Source organism: Myotis lucifugus, unplaced genomic scaffold (assembly GCF_000147115.1).
Source record: "Myotis lucifugus unplaced genomic scaffold, Myoluc2.0 scaffold_87, whole genome shotgun sequence".
Taxonomy (NCBI): domain Eukaryota; kingdom Metazoa; phylum Chordata; class Mammalia; order Chiroptera; family Vespertilionidae; genus Myotis; species Myotis lucifugus.
In genome coordinates this window covers 3,346,986-3,370,112 of record NW_005871135.1, presented here as the reverse complement: position 1 = coordinate 3,370,112, position 23,127 = coordinate 3,346,986, and the positions used below count along the sequence as shown (strand labels likewise).

Genomic DNA, 23,127 nt, shown 5'->3' with positions numbered 1-23,127 from the left:
TGGGGTTCGCTCATCCTTGATAGTCGTGGGCGCTGCTCTGCCGCGAGCTCACCTGGAGAGGTGGCGGTGGCGAGATGACAGTCACCTGCCCGGGGGTCGGGGAGCGAACGGAGCCGGGGACACATAGGCTCCGGGGGTTGCGGGACGCGATGGACTCGCAAAGGCGGGTGTCTAGCCCCATCCTGGGGACAGCCTGTGGAGACTCCAAGAGGAGGTGGGGTCTGGTCCAGGTGGGCCCCGAAAGACAAGTTGGAAGACTGGGGAGATGGGGGTACGCGGCGCAGAGAGACCTCGCATGTGAGGTTCAGAAAGGAAGAGAATTCTAAGGGAGGAGCCGAGGCATGTCAGGTGCTGGCCAGAGGCCTGGTTGTATGAGAACCGGGGTGAGGAGATGGTTCCATGGAGATGCCAGTGAGACAGTGGAGCACCTGTGTGGGCAACCTTTTCCAGAAGTTCTGTCACAGCGAGGAGAGTGGCTGCAGGAGAGAATTTGGGATGAGGGTGAAGAGCGTTTCAAAGCACCGTGTGTGGTTCGAGCACAGGCTCTGGGTGCAGAAGTCCCCATTCACTCTCTCCCAGACCTTGGGCAAGTCACTTACCCTCTTTGTGCCTTCATCTGTAAGACGGAGGTAATGACAATACCTGCCTCATAGGGTTCGTGTGAAGATGAGATGAGATGGTGCCTGTAAAAGTACTTCACACAGCACTAAAAAGTAGTACTTACTATTTTTCGCTCTTATTATTAGAGCACCTGACGCATAGTTTGATGCTGATAGGAAGGAGCTGGTAGAGAGGGAGGCATTGAAGACAGAGGGGAGAGAAAAGGGATTAGGCAGAAAGGGACCCGAACTTGGATGGGAGAGAAGTCTTGGGTGCCTGTCTGTGTCAAACCAAGGGAAGGAGGGGACAGGTGGGGATGCAGGGAAGTTTGCGGGTTTGTGGTAGGTGGTTAAGGGAGTGTCTTTCTGGTAGTTTTGTCTGACGTAGGCCTCAAGGTCATTTGCTGAGAGGACCGGGCCAGGGCTGGCCCAGGGGAGGGTGGAGGTCCTGGTATGCCATGCCCTCTTTGCCAGCAGCTTGGTAGCCCCAGTTCTGCCCCAGGGAAAGTGGGCAGTTGAATTTATCTCGGGTCAGAGGACAATGTCTGACTTGCCTTGCCCACTTGTGAGGCTCAAATAAAGTTGATGGATGTGTAAACACTATATATCAGCATCACTTACCATTTTAATCCTCTCCCCTTATCGTGAGGAGCTGGGAGGGCTGTGACCATCATTGGGAGACAGTGTCAAAACCTTTTGAACACCTCAGATGGGCTATGCATCATGCATACTTTCACCTATGATCTCATTTAGTCACAACAGTCAGGTGAAGTTGGTATTAATATTATCCCCATTTAACAGATGCAGAAACTGAGGTTAAAGACCTTGTCCCAGGACACACAGCTAGTAAATAGTAGACTTAAGATCTAAGCTCAGAGTTATTAGACCTCAAAGCTCATGATTTGGAACCATTATAAAAAATTTGCAAAGTCCCTAGTAGCAGCCCAACAGGATAGAAAGATGTGAAGGGAGCCTCTTTTCCATTTGTTAGGTGAGAAAACAGGCTGGATACTCTGGCCTCCATCCTCGACTCTGTAGACTCCCCCACTCAGCCTTGCTATCATCTCTCTTGTATCGATGAAGGAACACATTGCGTGTGGTCCCACAGACCTGCTGCGAATCTTGCTCCACCACCAGGGGCTGTGTGACTTTGGACCAGTCATCTTGCTTCTCTGTGCCTATACATGGCCACAGAATTCCCAGCTGGTTGCTTTGAGGAATAGGAAGGAAAATGTTGCCCTGCCCACAGTAGATGCGCCAGGAGCCACAGTTCCCACACAACAGTGGATCTGCATCATTCTTGGCCTCTGAGACCAACCCCCTGTGGCCTTGTATTTATTTAGAGCTTTATTCTCAAGGCCGGGAAGTGGTAGTGCCTGACCGGGGTATGTGGCCACCTATGACTTCCTCAGTGGGGCCCTGAGGAGCGCCCTGAGCAGTGTATGGCTCTGAAGCCTTGGACTTGAAAGGAGGGGAGGGCCCTGTGTTGTCATCGAGACTGGTGAGGAGTGCCAGGGGCAGGGCCATCAGAAGCCTCCTGCTGCCTCTGGCTGCCTTGGCCCTAAGGTTCCAGAATCTTAGAGCTTAGAGGAACCGTGAAGACCACCTGTTGCAACTCCTTTCTTTACAGACGGGGTAACCGAGACCCACTGTGAGGAAGTGACTTTTGCCTGAGACACTGGAGAGGGCAGAGATTGAGCGCCTGGAACTTGCATTTTTGGACCTGCCACCAGGACCTAGGGATTTCCACCAGGGCAGTGAGCACCCCCACCCAGGATTCCAGGCTTCTGGGAGGTCGCAGGGAACACAGACAAGTCACCAGCTGTGGCTCTCTGCCCATGTCCCCTGGGGAGGAGGGGGAGGAAGCGAGCGGCAGGCTGAGGTTCTTTGATGGGGGAACTCTGACTGTGGTTCCTGAAAGTGTGTGACATGGTTGTGTTTTCTCTCTGACTCTTCTCTTGCTCTCTGTCACTCTAAAGAATGACTGGGCACTCCTAGAGCCTTCAGCCAGCATCCAGGGGGTTTTTCACCACAGAGGGTAATTCCTGCCCCATCCCTGTTGTGATTCAGCTGTGACGTTGAACCACACAAGTCAGCGAGAAGATAAAGTCATCAGACTCCTGCTCACGGAGGGTGGCCCACGCCAGAGCTCACTTCTCTCAGCACAGACTCCACGGGCTGGTTCCCTCCCCAGAGGAGCTTGATCGGGCCCCTGGCCAGCCTGGGAGCCCGGGATGGCCTCTGGCTCAGCCAGCAGCCCCCGCCCAGCCCCTGATGAGAACGAGTTTCCCTTTGGGTGCCCTCCCACCGTCTGCCAGGACCCATCAGAGCCCAGGGCCCTCTGCTGCACCGCCTGTCTCTCTGAGAACTTGAGGTGAGGGGTCAGAGGAGCAAAGAGTGGGTGGGAAGAAGGTGCCAGGGAGGGACCCCTTTTGGGAGAGAAGGGTGAGAGGAACCAGTGGCTTTGAGCAGGTGACTTTGCCTCTCTGGGCCTCAGTTTCCACACCCTCTCCTTGCAGTCCCTGACACTGTCCCTTCTGACCTTGATGGAAGAAGTAGCCACAGACAGATGTCAGCTGCCACAGCTGAAGGCTGTCCAGGGTGGGGGAGAGCCTCAGGCCCAGCTGGGCTCCTTACTTACTGTGAGGCTGGGTGTTTCATGCCTCAAACCCTCAGCTTCCTTGTCTGTAAAATTCCCGTAAAGCTACTTTCTACCTCCCAGGATTAAGAGGCACAATCAATAATATTCCAAAAAGTTTTTGTAATAATGAATATAAACTTTCTTAGTAAATGACGAACTGCTATACAAATATATCTCCTTCCACAATATCAACCATCGTATTGTTTGCTGAGAACACTTTTAAAGGGAGCAAAGATATCTATATTTATATATGTATGTATATATAGATGATATATTTATATATAGGGGTGGGAAAATTGTAAACCTACTTTTGCCCACCCCTGTATGAATATATATAGTTGACTATGTATATATTTATATATGAATATATACTTATAGAAATACATGTTTTACATATATAAAATATTTAAAATATCAGTAACTCAGGTAGGTGTGACATCCATATGATCATCAGCATCCCACCAGTTTGAGCCTACTATGTGCCTCTTTCCTTGGGTCTTCAGAAGAGCTTTGGAAAGGTGGATACTGTTATTGTCCCATTTTACAGATGAGGACAGTGAGGCGTAATGGAGAGAATAGATCAACTTGTCCTGCTTCAATTTCCTGGCAAAAGTGCTCTTTAACTGTCATACACCCTCAGCTTGACCTTTGTCTGGAGTTTTACAGCTTAAGAAGGTGGGAAAACTGAATCAGTCTAGTTTGAGAAATTCAAATGCTTTGATGCAGAGGGAGGGGAGAGGTTGTGGGCATGGAAAGGCCAGGTTGTGGGGGTGGGTTGGTCAAAGCTTGGCTGGTTTTACCATTAAGCTGATTGTTGTGGGTTCATCTCAGGCTTTTGAACTGGGTCTCTTGGCTTCCCTCCCCATTATCCCAAAACCGGGCAGAGGTGGGGAAGGAGCTGACTGGATGTCGAAGGGATCCAGGCAGAGCTTTGCTCCTGACTCTACCTCCCCTTGGCCAATCCACATGTCCTCCAAGGTCTCACATTTAGGGCCTGACCGGTTGCTCTGACTGTGGATCAGAATTACTTGGGAGCTTTGTAAAAGCCCATAGGCCCATGTGTCACCCGCTCCTTGTAGAGAACCTCAGGCTAGGTGCTCTCCGAGGCCCCTTCTTGTTCTAATGGGCCATGGTCATCTGTAATTCCTAAGACAAAGAGACCTAAACCAAACAGAAGAAGCTCAGAAGAGCAAATGTAGCCACACATCCACCATCCCACCTGAAGCCCTGGCTCAGATGCATTTTGTAATTCAGAATTTTTTCAGATTTCAGAAAAGCAAGTCAGTGCATCACTGCGTAGTTCTTCCAGTGGGGTTGGGGCAGCACCTTATGATCAAGCCCATTAATGTTTCTGCAATGAAACATTAATATTCACACTAAGTGGGATAAGGGTTAGAATAGCCGCCAGTAATTTCAGGCAGGTCAGGTTTGGCTGCCAAAGAAGCTCACTGCAATCTATGGAAAGACACTGGGTGCCCAGTGCTTTGAGGTTTGGGAATGGTGGGTCTGGGATTGTGGACCTGCATGCTCACTGGTATCAGGCACCATGCTGGGCACGGCCGGGCTTTTGGAGCTATCAGGACAGAGGTTGGTGCCAGGGAATCGTGAATGTCGCACTCAGCCGGATTTGTTTGTGTGTGTCTCTAGGAACGGCGAGGATCGGGTCTGTCCCAAGTGCAGAGGAGACGATTCCCAATCTGTAAGCCCAGGGAGCCTTATGTCTCAGGAGAAGGTATGTTGACACAGCCAGGAAAGGGTCTTTGTCCATTTTCTCCATTTGTTGAGGTTGAGGCCAAGTAGACAGCCATTCCCCAGTCCCGGCTGGCGCCTCCCTCTTTGTCTCGAGTTAGACTGAATTTGGTTTGTAAGCAGCAAGGGGACTGACAACGCTTTGGTGAAGCAACTTGCCCTTGGCCACCTGGCTGATCTGTGACAGATTTGGGGTGAGAACAACAGTCTAGACCAGGCGCCTGCAAACTACGGCCCGCAAGCCACATCCAGCATGCCACCTTTGTTTATTCAGCCATGAGCTAAGAATGGTTTTTATATTTTAGATAGTCAAAAATATAATTCTGTGGATCAAAATAAGAATGATATTTTGTGACACATGTAAATGATATGAAATTCAAACTTCCATGTCCGTAAATAAAGTTTTATTGGCACACAACCATACCCACTCATTTATGAATTGTGTGTGGCTGCTTTCACCCTGTGACAGCAGAGGTGACTAGTGCAACACAGGCTTCAAAGTTCAAATTATTTACTCCCTGGCCTTTTGCAGAAATAGTTTGCCAACTCTTGATCTAGACAGTTCTTCTTGTCCTTGATTGCTCTCAGACAAGGCAAGGCCAATCTCAGCTCCCCTCTGTGGTTCAGCCAAGCCAAGCCATGCTCCTAAGTATAGAGATGGCCTTGAGAGTGTGAGGGGCCAGAGACATTCTCAGGCCCCCCAGTTTAGAACCCCAGTCCTTCCCGGTTGGAAGGACCCTCACTGGTCATCTGTCCAGCCTAGAGGTTCCCATGCTGACCAGAGCTGGTCCATTCCCACCAGTTCTGACAAAATGATAAAAATATGGAAATTGTAGTGGGGTTTTTGTAAAATTAGATTCTTTCCACTTATAGAATCAACCTTTACTCTGAGATTATGCTCTTCCTATATATGTCTTTGTAGAAATGAAATGATAGTGATAGTAAATGGTAGAATTTTTGGTAAAGTCTTTACTTGGTAAAATAAAAACATGGCAATCTTTATGTTAATCTCCGAATTAAAAGGAAACTTGTATTGATTCATGAATCCAAAGCTGTGAGAATGTAAGAAGCACTGCTCTAAATCTAACTGCCTCGTTGTACACATGGGGCCCGGATACCCACTGGGGCATCTCAGTGCAGAGCTGCCAGGGGACCAGGGCCTCACTGCTCAGCCGTCCTCACTGTCCTCACTGGGAGACAGGCCCCGGCTCCTTTCAGCCAAGGCTCCCCCCTTGCTTTGAACCGCAGCCCAGGAGCCTGATGTTCAGCGATGCTCAGGGATGGTTCTATATCATTCAGTTTGTGGCCAAGATGACTCCTATGCCTGTTTCTCCATCTGTAAAATGACGGCCATGTTTGCTCTGCAAGACCTTTCCAGGTCCTGTGATATCAGATACCTTCCCTCCCACCTGTAGGAACCCGAGGCAGGCATGCGAGTCTCCACACTTCCCTCCCTTCTCCTCTCCGAGCCCACATTCAGAGGGTGAGGAGAATTTCCTGCCCTGCCCAGAGCTGGTTTTGAGGGCTCTCCCATCCCCTTCTCAAGGGAATCTTAGTAAGGATCCAATGCATTTTCCCAGAACTTTACAGTCTACAGAGCACTATGAGCTTATAGGACAAACGGATCCATGGAATAACTTCTGGAGCCTCCCTGTTTGGGCATCTTGGTGCACTAACCATGAAAGGCGTGAGCAGAGCCATAGCTCTGTGGCTGCCGTCCTCCCCTGCACAAGGAAGGGCAGGGCTGGATGCTTCCTGAGGCCCCTGCCTGCTTGAATGCTCCAGGGCTATTGTTTTTAACTTGGTTTATTCTGACCTCTTAACAAAATTAATACACCGGCATTGTACAACTCTTAGATAATATAGAGAAGAGATGTATTCATCTATCTTAATTCAATGGCTGTAATTTATCCGTCTTTGTTAACGTGAAATCAGATGACAGTGGAAGTGCTGTGACTAAAGAGTAGTCTGGAACCCTGTCCTCTTAGTCAGCCCAGCTGCCCAGCCCCCGAGGGACTGGGGATTCCTAAGGGGCCCTGCAAAGCACAGTTTGAAACTTGCTGCCTTAAACCAAATGAAGTGACTCTAATGGTGGAATTACAGGCAACAGGGTAGGAGGGGGTACTGCCCACATTTGGGGGCAGGCAGGCCTCTGAGCAGCATGGTTCTCCCTCCCACCCCCTACTTCCCCCTCCTGAAGCCATCATCACTGAACCCCAGTGGAAGGCTGGTTGGCAGTGGGGTTAGCCAGTGGTCTGACCCCCCCCCACACACACACACACACACACCACCACCACCACCAAAGCCACCTAGTGGAAAGACTAGGGACTCCTCCAGCTCCTGACCCTGATGGGAACTTTGGGGGACTTTTGACCAAAGGAAAGCAGCTGATTATAAGTCAATACTTTGCATGTGAGTCTCCATGGGAAGTTTGTCTGTGCATCTGGGGAAACCTGGGGAATGGAGGTGGGTGGAAGGGTTGGGCCGGAGACCTGCTGAGCTAAGCCCAGAGGCACCCATTCTTGCAAACACTTTCCATGCCATCTGCTTATCACTTTGTCCTCATCCTCTGACTTCATTAGATTAATATCTCTCTAAGGAGTGCTTGCAGCCCTGGACCCATTAGGTAATATAAGAAGCAGATATTAAAGGATTACTATTGACCTAGTTGGAGACTTGGTTCTTGCCTGGAATGACCTTCCTGTAGAAGTGACAGTGAATAGGGGACGGCCGGTGGATGGAAAATAACATTTAATTCTCACTGCGTGTGAGCCGTGAATGGAGTGTTTTCTCTCATTCTCTTCCCTCTGAGGCCACTCAAGGTCAAAAGCAAGCTGGCAACTGTTGCCAGTGGCTTACAGTAATGCCTTAACTTATTCTAGAATCAGAAAATGAGAGGGGGGCAAGCTGTCTAGTGTGGTTTCTGTGCTGTACTGGATTCCTGCCAGGTGGCTTTATGTCCTCCCGGTGATGGGGAGCTCATTACTCCAAGACATGACCTCTTCCATTCTGGGGGGCTCTGACTGTTGCACCATTTTCCTCTTTGTTTGTACTGACCTGAAGTCTGTCTCCCTTAAGGCCACCAGCCTCCTGTCCTCTGAGGCAGTCTGGCCACGCACTCGTTGAGTCTGTCCTTGTCTCTGCATGTGTGTCCTTCAAGGTGTGATGTGTAGAAATGAACCCCTGAACCCTTACGCTGCTGAGCTTGGCGGTTGCATCTGTAACCTCATCGATCCTGTGATATCCTGTGTGAATATTGGTGATATATCGAGGTTCCATGAGGAGGTGTGCCTGGGCTGAAGTCATGGAGCAAGAGGGAAACAAAGCCAGGCTCCAACTCCTGCTTCCTAGGCTGGTGGCATCTTCCCCTCTGCTGCCTCCGTGGCAGACCACCCTAAATGTGTTAGGCAGGTTTAAACCCCACAGTCAGCTTTAAGTGCTGGAAAAACAGCAATGGGCAAAGACTACTTTCAACTAAGAGAATCATGCAGGGCTTCCTAGAAGAGGTGGCAGTCGAGCTGAGCAGAGGTTGCCAGAGAGGAAGCTGGCCCAGGTGCAGAGGAAGGCAGGCCTGGCGGGCAGAGGCAGACTGACTGGGTCTGCCCTGTCACAGTAGAGTGCCTCTCCCTCAACACCAGCCGAATCCTGAGCAAAAGCAGCCCCTCCAGTCATCCAAGACCTCAGGTAGCCTTTGTGCCAGCGCAGCGGTGCAGCCCAGGCCTGGCACGCTGCAGGTCCTCTGTTGTGTGCAGTAGGCTTCACAGAGGCGGCTCTCATGCTCCTGGCAGGCACCCCCCTAATGCTCACATTCCTGGAGGCCCGTGGGTCCCTGAGTGGGGGCCTCTCAACAGAACCCTCCGCTGACCCCGTCGCAGAAGGCCCGGGTGAGCAGGGTGGCGAGGAACACCACAGACCCACAGACTTCCCGGACGCAGACAGAAGGACGAGTGTTCCCTCAGGGCTGGGGTTCTGTTTTCTCTGTTTCTGTTTCCTCCTCAGAGGAAATTCCACTGCGAATTTTATTTTTAGCAGTTTGAAGCATGCGGCCACTAACAGGGGCCACTTGTGGCACTGGACGTACCCCAGGCTTGGCCCAGGACAGATGCCCCGGTCTTCGTCTGCAACCCCAGCCTGATTCCCTTTTCTGTTTCTTCAAGCCTCCAGCCTTCAGGCGAGGCCACCCTTTGGACAAGGCAAGGACTTCCTGGTGTAGAGGAAGGACCCTGGACATGGACTCCAGGCCCTGACCTCCACCTTGTCTTTGCCCCAAACTTGCATTGCCTCCTGCAAGTCACTGCCTGTCCCTGAGTTTTGGCTCCTCCACTTACACAGGAGAAGCAGAACCAAGCCCCAGCCTCCTCCTCAAGGTACATGAGATCTGATGGGCGATGCTCACACAGGTGCTGAGAAAGCAGCAAGCCCTCACAAGGTCTAACGGTGGGACAGAAGACCTGAAGTCAGCCACCTACTCAAAGAGTGCAAGCCCAGTGAGGCCTTGAGCAAGCCAGTCACCCAGTTTCCCATCTGTGTTAAGGTGAAGGTCATCTCACCCTGCCTGCCTCAAAGGATGACTACAGGGATCCTATGAGAGCATGCAAAAATGCTTTGGTTCTGTATAAATGCAAATACAGTTCGGGATGTTCCTCGCCTCCTCGAGGAAATGCAATGGGGAAATGGTGTTTTATAGAATTCGTTATCAAAAGTTTGAGATGTGAGGATTAGATGAAATGCATGTATATATGACAGCCATCAGAGGGAGAAAAAAGGTCCCAAGGGCAGTGCTTAATCCACAGGAATATTACTAATAATAATAACAATGGCTAACATTTATTGAGTATTTCACTATGCAGAATGATGTTCCCCAGAGATGCCCACATGTTAATAACCCCTATGAATCCGTTGCCTTATGTGGCTATATCAGTCTACGAAGGCTGCTATCACCAAGTACCACAGACTGGAGGCCCTGAACAACCGAAACTTATTTTCTCACAGATCTGGAGGCAAGATGTTCCAGACAGGGTTTGTTTCTTCTGAGGCCTCTCTCCTCGGCCTGGAGATGCCGATGTCATCCCTTTTCCCTATCTTCACATTGTCTTCCCTCTGGACATCTGTGTCCAAATCTTTTCTTACAGGGACACCCGTCATATCACTTGGGGCTCACCCTAATGACCTCACTTTAACTCAGTGACCTCCTTAAAGGCCCTATCTCCAAACATAGTCGTGTTCTGGGGGGTTAGGACTTCGACGTAAGAATTGGGTTGGGCCGAACCGGTTTGGCTCAGTGGATAGAGCGTCGGCCTGCGGACTCAAGGGTCCCGGGTTCGATTCTGGTCAAGGGCATGTGCCTTGGTTGCGGGCACATCCCCACTGGGGGGCATGCAGGAGGCAGCTGATCGATCTCTCTCATCGATGTTTCTAACTCTCTATCCCTCTCCCTTCTTCTCTGTAAAAAAATCAATAAAATATATTTAAAAAAAAAAAAGAATTGGGTTGGGAGGGGATGACTTAGCCCAGAACAGATGTGATTAAATTAAGGATCCTGAGATGAGGGGGTTATCCTGGATTATCTAGGTCACCGGTTCTCAACCTGTGGGTCTCCACCCCTTTGGGGGTCAAACGACCCTTTCACAGGTGTCACCTAAGACCATCGGAAACACATATATAATTACATATTGTTTTTGTGATTAATCACTCTGCTTTAATTATGTTCAATTTGTAACAATGAAATTGGGGGTCACCACAACATGAGGAACTGTATTAATTGGGTTGCGGGAAACGAGTTAAGTCGGCTCGCGTGAATTGCGCGTACTCCGCGGGAGCCGTCTTAACTCGGTTCATATAGATTTGCGGTGGAGTGCGGGAAACGTGTAAACTCGGGCCGATTGTAACTGCGTATTACCAAATATTTGTTTGTTTGCCGTTCACAAAGATACCTACCTGTGTATGCGAACCGTTTCATACCCATTGGGGTAATAGGTATCATAAAAATCCCTTGTAAGTAGAGAACACTTTATGGCGCTGGTCGAGTACCGAAAATTTCATTTCAATCGAACCCATACTTCAAAAGATATTAAACTAACTCTGATTTTGCGCGGGAAACCTAAATAATTGCCCGCGCCATCTTATATTTTGGCGGGAAATTCACCCGACACCGTAGTGTTAAAGGGTCGCAGCATTAGGAAGGTTGAGAACCACTGACCTAGGTGGTTCCAGTGTAACCACAAGAGGGAAGCTAGAGGGAGTCAGAGAGAGATGGGAAGATGCTGCTGGCTTTGAAGAGGGAGGAAGGGGCCATGTGCCAAGAAATGCAGGTGGCTTCTAAATGCTGGAAAAAAATAAGGAAACGGATTCTCCCCCAGAGCTCCCAAAGGAACACAATCCTGCTGACACCTTGATATTTAGGATTTCTGATCTACAGAACTGTGTATAAATTTGTGTGTTTTTTAATCTATGAAGTTTGTGGCATTTTATTATAATAGCAATATGTAAGTGAGACCAGAATTTACGTTTGCCATCTCATGTAACCCTCACAATAACTCTCAGGGGGCGGGGGGTACTCTTACTATCCCCATTTTGCAGAAGAGGAAAGTGAGACGTGGAGAGGTGGATACTCTACCAAGGCCACACTGCTCGTGACCGAGATGTGCCTGGCACCCTGACAGGCTGGCTCCAGAGGCCGGCCCTTTAACTTCAGTAGCACTCTACGGAATGAGTGACTAACTGGTGATGGAACTGTAGGCAGACTGGCAGGCCACTGGGGCCTCTGAAGGCCTCTCCGGTCACCCCTGCCCATCCTCTGACAGCCATTGCGGGCTGGTCACAGCCCACACCCATCCACACAGCATAACAAGGACGCCCCCTGCATCCACCTGGGCCGGGCGTTCCCCTGCACTACACAACACCTCTTTTGGCTCAGCCGACAAAAGGACAGGTGCCCCTCCATCTGGGTGGTGATTCTGGAATTCCCCTGCTTTATCGCTTCCACCTTTTTGTCCCCCTCCTATGGCTCTCACTCCCGGCTTAGAATGGCAGAGAACTCGAATCATGGACTTGGAGGGCATTTTAGGGCCTGAGAGGTTCCCTGAGTCCATTCACCATAACCAGGTCCACGCCGAGCATCAGTCCCTCTGTTGTGCCCACGGGTCAGGAAGCTACCTGCTGGGAGAGCTGCGTCATTGTACACTTCCCAGCGCCGGCACCATCTCCCTGCCAAGGCTGCCCTCTGCCCACGCCCCCAATAAAACATCTGTTTTCTATTCCTTGTTAGGAACGTCTTGTGCTTGAACCCTGTGGAAGTGGGGCCAAGGGGGTGGCCCTTTGCTGGGCTGTGCTTTGTGTTCTAAGCCAACAGTACTCATTAAGCCCATGACTCTCGCTTCTTTTACTTTTAAAGAATAATAAGTAATGTGGCTTTGTATTTGCTCAACCCAAAAGACCTCTGTCCTCCTCCCTTTTTTAAATTCAAATTTCCATTTTGCCCCATTAGATTATTCTTTAAAAAAAAACACAGCAAAACTCTTTGAAAATCAAGATATTATTTATATGCAATACAATCCACTCAGTTTAAGTGTATGGTTTGATGAATGCCAGTAAATTTATGCAATTTTGTGACGACTACAGTCAGGACAGTGAATGTTTCTTTTCTGCACCAGAAAAAGCTTCCTCGTGCCCCTGGCTCATCTGTCTCTCCAGAGGCAGCCTCAGGCTGCCATGGATAGACTTTCTGTCACTGTAGTTTTGCCTCTTCTAGAATCTTATAAGCATGGAATCATAGTTGCTGTCTTTTGTGTTTGACTTCTTTCATTTAGCATAATGTTTTGAGGGTCCTCCTCATTACTGCATGTAGTGTTTTAGTCCCTCTGATTGCTGAGTAGTGTTCTAGAAAAAGAAAAAAAACCACTGTCCATTCACCAGATGATGGATATTTGGATTGTTCCCAATTTGGAGCCATTAGGAATACAGCTGCTATGAGCATTCACATACACACGTAAACATATGTTTCCGTTTCTCTTGGGTAAATTCCTAGGAGTGCAATGTGGCTTGTATGGTAACTCTAAGCATGGTTTATAAGTAAGTTGCTTTGTAAGTATGATTTAATTTTATGAGATACTTCCATAGGTTTTTTGTGTGTGTTTTTTTACCCAACGTGGCTGTACCATTTTGCCTTCCCACTAGCAACGTTCATACGTTCCAGTTCCTCCACATCCTCACAAAGCTTAGTGTTGGTATTCTTTTTGCATCTTGGCCATCTAGTGAGCGGATGACGGTGTTTCATGGTGGTATTTCATTCTAATTTGCATTTCTCTGTTGACTAGTGATGTTGAGCATCTTTTCATAGGCTTGTCATTTATATATCTCCTTATGTAAAGCACCTGTTCAGTATTTTACCCATTTTATTAGGCTGTTTTGTCTTATTATTACTATTTGAAAGAGTTCTCCACATATTCTGGATACAAGGCCTTTCCAGATATGTGTTTTGGGAAATAATATTTCTCCCAGTTCCCTATGGGCTTACTCTTGATAAGAGATACAGTTGATCCTTGAACAATGCAGGGGTTCAGGGCACCAACCCAGGGCACACACAACAGAAAATCTGTGTATAACTTTTGATTGCCCCAAAACTTAACTGCTACAGCTGTCCCTCAGCATCTTCAGAACATTGGTTCCAGGACCACCCCCCCACGGATACCCAAATCCACGGGTGTTCAAGTCCCCTATATAAAACGGTGCAAATTGGTGCAAACAGTCAGCCCTCTGCATCCATGGATTCCCAACCGTAGATCAAAAACAGCACTGGTATTTATTGGGGAGAAATCTGTGTATCAATGGACCCACACTGTTCAGGGTTCAACTGTAGTGATATGGTATGGAAAGAGCCTGTGTCTATGCTACTTCCTAGCCATTCCTCCTTGGGCAAATCCCTTGCCCTCTGTGAGCCTCAGTTTCTTCATCAGTAAAATGGGAACAAAGTACCTACCCCGCCTTCCCCACAGCATTGTCAGGGGCCCTGGGGAGAATTATCACCACAAAAGCATTTTGTAAGCTCCTTGGACCTATAAGTAGGTTAGCAGTTTGGTCAAGTTGCTGTTGAGTACTGAGACCCTTCTGTGTCCCTGCCCTCAGGCTGCGTATTATCCCAAAGGAGGGCAGTGCAGGGCAGGCACTCCTCGGCCAAGGTGGATTGCCAAGGAGGGATGCGGGTGGCAACTGTGAGGAGCATCCCCATGGGCTTCAGGAGCAGGGAGGTGCTCACTCATGCAGCCGAGTGTCTCCTCTGTGCCAGGCCCTGCCCTCGGCACTAGGAACACAGCCTCACAGAGCCCCCAGACCAGTGGGGGCAACCGAAGAGTGAATGGTGCTGTGCGGATCCTGTCCTGACGGGAGAAGCAGCCCCGCTACTTGAGCAGGGGCTCTGAGCCTGTTTTGAATGAGGATCACGAAAGGGGTCAGCCAGGCAGAAGGACCAGCATGTGCAGAGTCCTGTGGCCCAGCCCAGCATGTGCCCTGTTGAATCTTAGTGCTTTGTAGAGAGCCCAGTGGCCCCACGGGGATGCCTATAACATCAGTGACATTGTTATTTCCAGGATCACCCTGAGGTGGCTGCAGATGGAGTTGGGTGCCCCTTTGCAGGTGTTGGCTGCTCCTTCAAGGTAAGCATCTGAGAGAGAAAGGACATCTGTCTACTGCAGCCCTAGGCCACTGGGTCTCCCTACTTCAGCCCCTCCAGGATTCTCCCAGAACATCAAGCTATTCCTCTGGATGTCCCTTACATCAATGACCTTCTCAAACAACAAATCCCACTAGTCAATCATTTCTGTACTCAGGCGAGTTCTTAATGTCTTAGCATTGTAGGCATCACTAAAATGACCAATCCCCATCCCCCCATGCCTCTCTCCATGGTCCTGAATCATCACGGCTCTCAAAGACAGGGATAAATCATGGTAGAGGCCTGGGGGCATGGCTCCCTGTGAGCATGTCTGACGTCACGGTTCTCTGAATCCCTGTCACTGCACACAAAGCAGCTTCCCCTTTGCTGGGTGAATGGATCTGACTTTCTTTGGGAACCTTCTCTGTTTTCGCTGATCAGCCCCACTCTCTTGGCAGGGGAGCGCAAAATTCATGCAGGAGCATGAGGTCACCTCTCAGGCCACCCACCTAAACCTGCTGTTGGAGTTCATGAAACAGTGGAAGGCCCAGCTGGGCTCAGGCCTGGGGTCAGGCCCCATGGCCCTGGAGCGGAATCTGTCAGACCTGCAGCTGCAGGCAGCCGTGGAGGTGGCTGGGGACCTGGAGGTGGACTGCTACCGGGCACCCTGCTCTGAGAGCCAGGAGGAGTTGGCCCTGCAGCACTTCATGAAGGAGAAGCTCCTGGCCGACCTGGAGGGGAAGCTGCGCGTGTTTGAGAATATTGTCGCCGTGCTCAACAAGGAGGTAGAGGCCTCCCACCTGGCCCTGGCTGCCTCCATCCACCAGAGCCAGCTGGACCGCGAGCTCATCCTAAGCTTGGAACAGAGGGTGAGCATGGGAAGCAAGGTTGCCTTCAAGGCTGGCTCAGGGGTTCCCTGCCCCATCTTGTGTCCAGAGCAGTGAATCAGCTTTCCTCCTAACTTTCTTCTCCCTACTCACAGCAGTCACTCACCCATCAAAAAGTATCTCTCCTGTGTCTCAAAGCCTCTAGGAGGTGGAGCACTTAGAAGTTATGGTAGAGATCAATCCCATCATCCAATGGTTCATTTCCTTTGCTTGAATTTCTCTCATGGTAGGATACTCCCTTTCTAAGCTATTCATTCCATTGCTATTAGAAAGTTCTCCCTTAAACTAAATAGAAATCAGCTTCTTTGTGTCTTCCCTGCATTGTTCCTGCCCCTGCCCCTCAGGACGCACAAAACAAATGTGCCTTCCAGACTCTATGGCAGCCCTTCAGAGACGAGCAGTCAGTGATTATGTCCTACCTGAGTACTTCCTTCTTTAGGCTAAACGCCCAGGGCCTTCACTCCTCCATCACAGCACGTTGTTTCATGCTGTTCTCAGATGCTCTGGCTCAGCCTCTGAAGGATTCCACACAGTCAGAATGGTGGTCCCAGACCACTCCAGATAATCCACTTATCTGACAGTTCTTGGTTTAGCAGGTCTGTCGTCCCCTCCTTTGTCCCAGAGCTTATACTTTTCTTAATATAACAAGTTTGTGTGGGGTTTTTTTGCAACTTGACATCACAGTCTCATGTTGATGTAGGCCTGGATTTTAGTTCCAGCTCCACCATGAACTTGCTGTGTAGGTCTGAGCAAGTCACTCTCCCTCTTAGGAAACTTCAACATTCTCATCCATAAAATTAGGAATTCAATTTAAGAACAGTCACTTCTACTCCTGACTTCCCTACGTGAGCACACCCAGGAATAAATTTGTATTCTTTCAAATGTAAATAGGGAACCAACCAGAAGAGCCAAGCACTGGATTTGAGCGACCGAGTAAAGATTTTATTTCTGTAACTCTTTTCCCAGTTAGAAGGTGGGCTCCCTGAGGGCAGCAACTGCGTCTTCAGTTCATCAACAGACTTTCTGGCTCTACTCTTAGATGTAAGGCAGGCACAGAGAGAAAAAATGAGCATGGGCCCAGCCCTTGGTAGGGAAGAAAGACATCTGTCTGGTAGGAAAGATAGAAAAATAAATCTCATAAAACTGCTGAGGACTCCATAAGAACGTAGATGAGAGAGAGAGAGACCAGCTGAGCGAAGGCAGTGGTTGACTACTTCCCAGCGGAAGGGCTATGTGAGGTCATGAGCGGAAGACTAAGTGATGCTTCCCCACAGGTGGCGGATTTGCATCAGACACTGGCCCAGAAAGACCAGGCCCTGGGCAAGCTGGAGCAGAGCCTGCGCCTCATGGAGGAGGCCTCCTTCGATGGCACCTTCCTGTGGAAGATCACCAACGTCACCCGGCGGTGCCACGAGTCGGCCTGCGGCAGGACCGTCAGCCTCTTCTCTCCAGGTAACACCTCCCCAGGGGCACAGAGGCCTGCTGGGCTCAGAAAACAGCATGGGGAGCAGCCAACTCTGTGACTCTGTCCAGTTAGGCCGGGTCCCTTCAGGCCACCTACCGTGCTGGGGCCACGGAGGAGGTAGGTGCCTGGCTCGGCCACATAAAACAGGGGCTATTTGAACTGCCACGCCTTCCACCTCCCCCAGTTCCAGTCACACTGCAGACAGGAATAAAATTGTTATTGACTTCGAGTGGATGTCAGGTGTGAAAGACAGTGTGCCGTGAACCAAAGCTTGTGCAAATGAGAGGACAGTTCTCACAGGCGAATACCGTGGGACCCCCGCCCTCAGAGAGCCAGGGTCTGAAGTAAGACACGTGGAGGGCTAAGTGTATGATTGCGGGTAGCGTATTAGGAAATATTGTGTAAACCAGGGCAGTTCTTACTCGTTTCTGGGGCCCCGGAGCTTGGCACAGTATCTTGCATAAAGTAGTTACTTGGCAGATGTTTCCCTTACTCAGTTGATTTCTGCTTTTAACGCATGTGCGTATTTTTGCATAGAATGCTCAGACCTATGTGCTCTTCCCCTCTCCTCATTCACACGTGTCTACATAGACAAGGTGGGGGGTCATTAAGGAAGATTTCTGCAGGTGACGATTTGAACGACCTCTCACCTTTGCCCCAGCTTCATACCTTTCCTGTCCATCTGCTCCTCTGATGCACCAAGACCTACAGGGCTGGGATGGAGAGAGGCATTGTAGGTTGCTCCGTACCCCAGAGCAGGGCGGGGTCCCAAAGCCAGGCCTGTTTCCTCAGGAGCAGCAGCAGCCCCCTTCACGGGGTGGCCTCACCTCCAACACGAGGCTTTTTCTCCTCTCCTTTCCAAAGAGGGACAAAGCAAGCAGTGTCTCTGGCTTCCTGTTTCACCAAAACGTAAGGGGCAGGATGAGTCAGACTGTCGGTCTGTCCCTCCTCCGCCCCTTCCTGCTCCCCCCCCCACACACACCCTGTCCCCAATCAACCCCTCCCAGAGGGGCCCTTGTGGTGACAGCCATGAGAAGCCATACTGGGTGGTCCTTCAGCTGCAGAGAGTTCAGAGGCCCCTGTGCTGAGGCACCAGGGGTGACGTCACCAAGGGTGCCTGGCAGACTGAGAGCCCACTCTTCCTCACCTCCAGGAGCCCCCGCCACTTGGCCTGGGGCAGCAGAAAGAAGTCTGTGTTGGGATACAGGAGGCCTGGCCCCTAATCCTGGCTCTGCCCCCAGTGTCTGCCCCTCGCTGGGTTCGGTTTCCCGACTAAATTCAGGTCGGTTAAACCCAAAGTGTGGTCCTGGGTGTGGTCCTGGGCAACAGCATCACTGTCCCCCGTTGGACATGCCGGTTCTCAGTCCTCACCCAGCACTACTGAGTCCAAAACTCCGGGCTGGGGCCTAGCAACCTGTTGACTGCCACTAGGCTAGATCCTCTTGGACTATATGTAATCGAGAAGATGCTGGGCTCCAACCCCAGGTTTCTTAGTTTTGAACCCCTGACCATGGGCATGCCTAACCGCTGGTCCCAGTTTCCTCATTTGCCAGGCTAGCATTCTCCAGCTGCCTCTGTGCTGACTCTGGCTTCCACATTGCAGCTTTCTACACTGCCAAGTACGGCTACAAGTTGTGCCTGAGGCTCTACTTGAATGGCGACGGGACGGGAAAGAGGACCCACCTGTCGCTCTTCATCGTGATCATGAAAGGGGAGTACGATGCTCTGCTGCCATGGCCTTTCCGGAACAAGGTACGGACTAAGGGGAACATTGCGGGGAGGGGGAGGGCGCGTGTTGCAGGGGAGGGGGGGAAGCCTGAGTCCTGGTCCCGGTCCTGGTTTAGCCATGAACTGGCCGGTGACCTGGGCAAGTAAGTCCCTTGCCCTCTCTATGTTATCAGCTCCCCCTTTCGTAAAACAAAAGCCTGAGTTCACATCTAGTAGCCAACGCTTCCTCATGAGTCCAGGGGTAAAAATGCCTGGACCAACATCCTGGGAGGCATGTAGAAATGAAATTCACCTGGCGGGGTGAATAAGGAAACTTCCCGGAGGAGGTGCTGTGGGCCAGCCTGAACTGGCAGCATTTTCAGAAAAGGGGAGGGAGGCAGACGCCACTGCACACCTGTCAGAATAGCCAAAATCCAAAACACTGGCAACACCAAGTGCTGGCGAGGATGTGGAGAACAGGAACTCTCATTCATTGCTGGTGGGGATACAAAATGGTACAGCTGCTTTAGAAGACAGTCGGACAGTTTCTTACAAAACCAAACATAATCTTACTATACAATCTGGCAATCACGCTCCTTGGTATTAACCTAAAGAAGCTGAAAACTTATGCTCACATAAAACCCTACACATAGATTTTATAGCCGCTTTATTCATAACTGCCGAACTTGGAAGTCACCAAGATGTCCTTCAGTAACTGGATAAACAAACCATGGCACCTTCAGACAATGGACTGTTACTCAGCCCCAAAAAGAAACAAGGCCGAGAAAAGCCATGGAGGAACCTTAAATGCATACTGCTAAGTGAAATAAGCCAATCTGAAAAGGCTACATACTGTGTGTTTCCACCTATAGGACATTGTGGAGGAAAAACTATGGAGACAGTAAAAAGATGAATGGTTGTCAGAGGATGGGGAGGGGGCGGGGTGGAGGGATGAATAGGCAGAGCACAGAGGATTTTTAGGGCAGTGAAACTACTCTGTATGATACTGTAATGAGAAAATGTTATACATTTGTCCAAACTCATAGAATGTATAACACCAAGAGTGAACCCTGAGGTAAACTATGGATTTTGGGTGATACTGTGTCAATGTGTCAATTGATTGTAACACATGTCCCACTATAATATGGGTATTGATAGTATGGGAGGTTGGGTGGGGGCAGGAGGTATATGGGAAATCTCTGTATTTTCCATTCAGTTTTGCTATGCAATTAAAGCTGCTCTAAAAAATAAAGTCTATTAAAAATGTTTAAAAGGGCAGGAGTGCCATGCTGGTCTGAATATGAGTCAGCAGGTCAATGGCTCCCACACGTGCCGGGAGATTTAAAAAATACCAACAACTGTGTCTCACAACAGTAAATGGCGAGGCCTGAGCATCAGGATGTTAAAAACCTTCCCAGGGGATTCTAGGTGCAGCCAGTTTGAGAATCGCTGAGGTGGATGATGGAAGACATCCTATGTACTGATGGGCATTCCAGTGCCATGTGCCAGGGAAGAGGGTTGTGTCACTGAGATCATCAGCCTCTTGGAGTACACACATCTGCCCCTTGCAGACAGAAGCTCGGTTCACGTTTCCGGGCATTGACTGACAGCCCCTGGGTAGATGGCCTGTCTGTTCTCCCCACCCCTGCCTTGCCCAGGAGGTTCCAGCCTAGTTGACCATCACACATCTCTGAGCGGGAAGGGATATTACAGGTTATGAGTCCCGCCTCCTTTTCAGGGCTCAGTCCCACTATAGCCCCAACAGCCAACCAAATTGACTGTGGCATCTGAACTACCTCTTCCAGTTGGATAGACCATCAGATCCCTAATTATAGGACAACCCCCAAAGGCTGCCCAGATTACCAGGTGCTTCCATTCCTGGGGGCCCCTAACCAGCCTGAGTTCAGGGTCCGAGGGGCTGCACAGGTAGCAGACACAGACCAGCCCTGAGCCCCTGGGTGCACTCCCCAGGGCCTGACCTCCCACCTGCCCTGGCCCACAGGTCACCTTCATGCTCCTGGACCAGAACAACCGTGAGCACGCCATCGACGCCTTCCGGCCCGACCTGAGCTCAGTGTCCTTCCAGCGGCCCCAGAGTGAAACCAACGTGGCCAGCGGCTGCCCGCTCTTCTTCCCTCTCAGCAGGCTGCAGTCGCCCAAGCATGCCTACGTGAAGGACGACACCATGTTCCTCAAGTGCATCGTGGAGACAAGTGCTTAGGCAGCAGGGACGAGAAGCCACATCTGCGCCCTGAGGGAGCACCAACCCAGACTCGGGGAGGTGCCACGATCCCGAGGCACAGGGATAGGCTGGGGCTGGCATGATCTGAGCGGGGCTGACAGATTGACTATGGCGGCCACCAGCTTCCGGTGGCAGGACCTTGGGATGGGCCCCCAAAGGCAGAGGGTTCAGAAGGAGGTGGTGGCAGAATTGTTGCCTCTGCACTGAACACACAACACTGGAGGCCTGGCCGCCACTCCAGCCCTGAATATTGAGGTGGACTCTGACCAGGATGGGGAGGGCATGGGGGTCCGGCCTGGGACATGAATGGCCATCTGGAGATAAAGGACCTAAGCCTGGGAAGGTCCCTGCAGGGCCACCAGGGAGAACTGGAAACATGCTTGCTGTCTTCCTACCTGGGGTCGGAAACAAGGGGTGGAAGGGACAGGTTGCCAGTGTGAATTCAGTCTGTCAGGCGTGCACTGAGTTCCCCATCACTGGGGGTGAGCACGCAACCTTTCTAATCAGATTTCCCTCAGCTTCGGGTCCACGACTGGTTCTGTGGGGACCACAGAACAGTATCAGGTCATAGCTGACCCATAAAAATTGATTTGATGATGACTGAGCACCAACCTTGTGTGAGATTTTCCTTACCGAAGCCACAGCAGTGTCCTTGTTTGCAGGTGAGGTGGCTGAGGCTCGGAACGACTCCAGTGGTCTGCAGATGGCCAGCGTCCGTATCACCCTGAAAGCCTGCTAAAACACAGGGTGCCACTCCCACTCCCCCAGTTTTTGACTCTAGTCCTGGGGTGGGGCCCAGAATTTGCACCCATCCCACATTCCCAGTTGGTACTGATGCTGTCGGTGGGGACCACGCTTTGGGAATCTCTGCCCTACACAATGGGGCCCCGTCTGAATAAATTTTCTGCCCTTAGGCCGACCATAAAATCAGCATCACCGACTTTTGACAGCAAGGATTTATGATGCATCGCCTTCCCTGTACAGGTATTAGAGGGTTCCATTCCTGACTGTCACACGGGCGTCCCACCCTCAGAGGACTGCCCCCAGACATGACCCTCAGCCCTCCGAGGGCACCTCCTGAATGCCCCAGATGCAAACTTCCTGGAGCATGAGTGCACCCATCAGTGAGGGTGTGACCACTCAGCATGAGTTTGCTCCCTTTAGTGATCCCAGGCAGGGTTAGGGAAGGTGCTGGAAAGCTTGGAGAAAGCTGCCAGAGGCTCCCAGCACATGGAGGTACAGGGTGAGAGCTGGAGAGCTGAGGCTAGGGAAGCAGGACAGGGCCTTCAGCACCTGTGCATGCTGGGAAAAGAGTGAAGGGGCAGCCGCAGACTCCTGGACTCCACAAGAAGCTCCTGCAGTCAGCTTTGTAACCAAGGGTGACCTGACCTGCGCGTGGTAAGCAGACCTGGGACTGAGTGAGGTGCACATGTCTGTTTTATTCCCCCGGTGGGTACACGTGACTTATTTGTCAGACTCTAGCAGACCTGAGCCAAGTGAGAGAATCCTTATTAGAATTAGGCTGTTAAATAATGACATCATATATGAGGGTGTTGTTAGGAAGCGTCACAGCTGCCATTTATTGAGTGCTGTTATGTACCAGACGCTTTATATCCATAACCTCATTGAATCCTCCCAAAACTATGATAAGGTAGGTGCCAAGATGATCCCCATTTTGCAGATGAGGAAACTGACGCTAAGAGAGCTTACATTGGCTCAGGCCCTAGTCGCAAGGAAATGAAGGGCTATTGTCTCCCCATCGCTAAACTGTCACTTTCCACTCCATCCTCTGCCCCACATTTCCTGAACACCTGCTCTGTGCAGGCCCTGGGGGGGACCGCAAGATGAATCATTCAAGTAGTTAGTCGTTCAACAAACTCTTTTTGAGCACTCGTTATTTTGTATGAGCTTATTTATAGCCTGCCTTATTTCAGAAAGCAATTAACTTCTTTACTTGATATACAAGAGAATTAAGATGTGAAAATGTGGTCATGAGATGGTGACAGATGGAAAATAGAGGTGGGAAAGGTCAGAAGAAGCCAGGAATGAGGTCCTACATGTGACGGAGCCAGATTGTCCTCTGAGCTTTCCAGCAGGCAAAGCCCAATCCCATGCGGTTCAGGGTCCATAAGACACTAACAAACCCATTGCTGAGACAAACCCGTTGCTGAGGCGAAACATGACTCTCGTA

The 23,127-nt window shown here is 50.5% G+C and overlaps 1 protein-coding gene across 6 annotated transcripts in view; it reads left to right on the top strand.

Moving 5' to 3' along the window:
- The window catches only part of TRAF1 (TNF receptor associated factor 1), a 22,711-nt gene extending 292 nt beyond the window's left edge, over window positions 1–22,419 (top strand). The window contains exons 2-9 of one of the 6 annotated variants that reach the window (XM_014457893.2): window positions 2,230–2,356; window positions 2,579–2,973; window positions 4,888–4,972; window positions 14,574–14,639; window positions 15,094–15,504; window positions 16,797–16,974; window positions 18,591–18,739; window positions 20,697–21,547. In XM_014457893.2, coding sequence (XP_014313379.1) covers window positions 2,834–2,973; window positions 4,888–4,972; window positions 14,574–14,639; window positions 15,094–15,504; window positions 16,797–16,974; window positions 18,591–18,739; window positions 20,697–20,915 — 1,248 coding nt within the window. In that variant the 5' untranslated portion in view covers window positions 2,230–2,356; window positions 2,579–2,833 and the 3' untranslated portion in view covers window positions 20,916–21,547. Of the gene's footprint in view, window positions 1–379; window positions 630–2,229; window positions 2,974–3,897; window positions 3,916–4,887; window positions 4,973–14,573; window positions 14,640–15,093; window positions 15,505–16,796; window positions 16,975–18,590; window positions 18,740–20,696; window positions 21,548–21,598 lie in introns of those variants that run through there. The other 5 variants (XM_023755941.1, XM_023755942.1, XM_014457892.2 and 2 more) reach the window with 5 other exon arrangements.
- Window positions 22,420–23,127: the final 708 nt, after the last annotated feature.